A 3,260-nucleotide genomic window follows, 5' to 3' on the forward strand; every position below is an offset into this window, starting at 1 on the left:
AAAAAAAAAAAAAAAAAAAAAAGTCAAACCTCCAGAGACACAGGCCCCCTATGAGACAAAGCATAGCACCACTCCAGGAAAGGCTTTCTTCTCCTGGGGGAGGAGTCCCCAGTCAGAGGAGGCACAGAACGTTTTTTCAGGCCAAGGCACCCTTGCAGCCTGTCATTTCACCCTCCTTTGGGGAAAAAGGGGAGATTCCTGTTCCCACTATGGTCACCTAGGAACACAGTCTCTCTCTTTAGAGATGCAGATCCCACCTGAGTCCTCCCTCACCAGGGTAGTCCCTGGAGGGGCAAGGACAGAATTTCTAGGTCAAAGAAGGTGGTTCTTCTCTCTCAGAGAGACAGAACTTCTTCAGAGAGACACAAAGTCTTCCTGTGAGAATGTCCCTAACTCAGGGGGTTAGTGTTCAATTAAAAAAGAAAGAAAGCATCCTCGCTCACAGATTTCCTTACTTCAGAAAAGGGCACCTATTTCAGGAAGATCTTTCCTTCTTGAGAAGCTCAGCTTTGCCTCTCAGAGATAGAATGTTCCCTGTAGTCCAGAGGTGGAGAAAACATTTCCTGCCGAGCAAAAAGGACCTATTTTGCTCTCTTGGAAGGGTCACTGGCAAAGGGACCCACCACAAGGAAAGTGGCCAAAAATGAAAATCTCCCCGGCAGCTTGCACAGTCCGGGAAGAGGTCTGGAGTCCAATAATAGACCATTGTCCTATGGAAGGAGCCCACCTCACGGGTTAGTGACTCTCATTTCAGATCCACTTTCCCCTCTAGGACGTTTCTCCTCTTGTACAGACTTGTTCTTCAGAGAGAAAGGCAGAGAATGGGTGTTTCTTAGACCTAGAAACCAATTTCCACCCTATATCTCTACTGTGAAGTAACATGTCCTTCCCATACTGAAAGATCCCCCCCAACCCCTGTCAAACTATTGTCCTCTGAGGGGACAGTCGTTCTATTCCCACTCCCCCAGATAAGACTCCCACATCAGAAGGAGAATCTTGCTTTCCCGGGACATAAATGGGATTCTCTTCCTTCCCTCTTCAGCTTTGGGAGAAGTACTTCTCCCAGAGGAACATTTCTCTTCCACTTCTTGCCAAAGGGATACCAAGCTGGTAGAAGAGAGCTGGCCGATTCCCTTGGATGCCCTGGGGGCATGGATGGAGCATGCTGGGCAGCCAGCACTTGGCTAGTTCATGTTTTGCCCCATGAGTTACTCACCCTCTGAGTGATGTGACAACGTGAGGAGGCTGACGCAGGATGCACCAATGCCTGAGCCAAAGACGGTGATCCGGCGGGGGTCTCCCCCGAAGAAGGCAATATTCTCGCTCACCCAGCGGAGGGCCTGAATCTGGTCAAGGAGCCCATAGTTGCCCTTGGCAGCCTGATCTCCAGTACTCAGGAAACCTGGATTCGACAAAGGGCATGAGGACAATGAAGGCAGAGGGATGGAGGATTTGGGTGATGACGGCAGGCAGGGTCAACAGGGGAGGTGGGGATAGAGAATGAGCACGCAGCGTAGTTCTTCCCACCTAACTAACTTAAACCAGTGCTCCTTTCTGCAATATCCAGCATCGTCAACAGAGGAGGGGTCGGCTCCCTGCCTCCCACCTGTTATCCAGCTTGGAAGGAGGGGTCTGCAGACCATTTGAAGTGGATGCCTCCAGGTAGGAGACAAACTGCAGAAACTGCAAATGTCTAGAACTCAGCATTCTCTGCTCTGAGGTACTATTGAGGACCTTACCCTAACATCTGGCAAGATAGAATGGAAACCTTGGAGTCAGACAGTCCTTGATTTGAATCCTGGCTCTATCACATCTTAGCCATGTAGTCTTGGGCACTTAGTTTAAAATCTCTGAGCCATAGTGTCCTCTTCTGTAAAATGGGGATACAAATACCTCACAGGGTTGTAACAAGGATAAAACGAATATAAGCATCTATAACATGCTCAGCACATTGTAGCTCTATAGTTACTCCTCTTTCCCCTTTCTTCTCTCTCCAAAGGAAGTGCAGATGATCCCAAGAGGCAACAATCCCTAAACTCTCCTTGGCCTTCCTGCTCAAATCAGTCCCTCTCCACTTCTTTCTGGGGCCTCGATGGCCCCCTTCCCCTCATTTTCAGGGCAGGCCCTCATTTCCCTCCCTTGGAGACCTAACGAATCAGAAACTCTGGGGGTGAGGCCAGCAATCTGTGTTAACAAGCTCTCCAGGTGATGCTGACACCTGCTAAAGTTGAGAAACCACTGGATCAGACCATCTTTTTCATCTGGTGGAGAAATAGGAAAGTAGCGCAGTGCGTTACCACAGAAACAGGTCTTCCCGCCCCCCACTGGAATTTGCTGCTGAGGAGACATGTCACCATGGAGACTACCTTCCCACCCACCTGCTGGGATTTGCTGCTGTGGAGACTTGTTGCCATGGAGACTACCTTCCTGCCCACCTGCTGGCTATCCCACAGATATGTCCTATATTCCCCCCTACTCTGCTTCCATTTTAGACTGATCCTGCGGCCTTATTTCATCTCTCTTCCCTGAATCCTTGGGTCCGTTGGAAGGCTCTGTCTTCTCCTGCCATAGGCTTTTGGAAGAAGTCTTTGGAGGTGGGTAATTGTGGAGCTCCTACACATTGGAAACCCACACTTGGATCAGTATTTTTACTCCCCAGTTAAAAGCTCATTCACAGCACCTGGAATCAACTTTGTGAGAAGCCATGTTGGAGAAGGCTCCCAGAGCTCATGGGGAGTTCTCTGGTGGTCCTTGCAGTCCATAGGCAGAGGCTGAATTCAAATAGACTCAAGCAGTCACAAGACCTCACCACTGTCTTTCTCAAGTCCTTCTGTACCTAGCTTCTGCAAAAGAGCTCATCTCATCCTCTTCAAGTGTGTTATTAATTTACCTCTGGTACAATTAAGTATGTAAAGTACTTAGTTATTTCTCCCGGGCCCTAGTCACAAGTCCTCTTTAGCCCCAGGTTCCAGAGGAGGAAATGAGAATGAATTAGAAAAAGCCTGCATGACGATGAACAAAGGAACCCTTGCTCTTCCAGACAAGGAAACCAGCTTTTCCTTTGCATGGACCATTCAGTAATTGAAACTGCTCCTTTGAGTCTTAAAACCTTGGCCGGGCACAGTGGCTCACACCTGTAATCCCAGCACTTTAGGAGGCTGAGGTGGGAGGATCACTTGAGGTCAGAAGTTTGAGACCAACCTGGCCAGTGTAGCAAGATCCTGTCTCCTTTTATCTTTAAAACAAAATAAATTAGCCAG

General features: G+C 48.8%; 1 protein-coding gene across 1 annotated transcript in view; it reads right to left on the reverse strand.

Moving 5' to 3' along the window:
* Positions 1-3,260, reverse strand: part of NLGN3 (neuroligin 3) — a 30,568-nt gene that overhangs the window by 5,308 nt on the left and 22,000 nt on the right. The window contains 1 exon segment of the mRNA XM_017875865.1: positions 1,217-1,402. Within this exon segment, the coding sequence (XP_017731354.1) occupies positions 1,217-1,402 (186 nt within the window).

Source organism: Rhinopithecus bieti, unplaced genomic scaffold (genome assembly GCF_001698545.2).
Source record: "Rhinopithecus bieti isolate Rb0 unplaced genomic scaffold, ASM169854v2 scaffold_10417, whole genome shotgun sequence".
Lineage (NCBI taxonomy): Eukaryota > Metazoa > Chordata > Mammalia > Primates > Cercopithecidae > Rhinopithecus > Rhinopithecus bieti.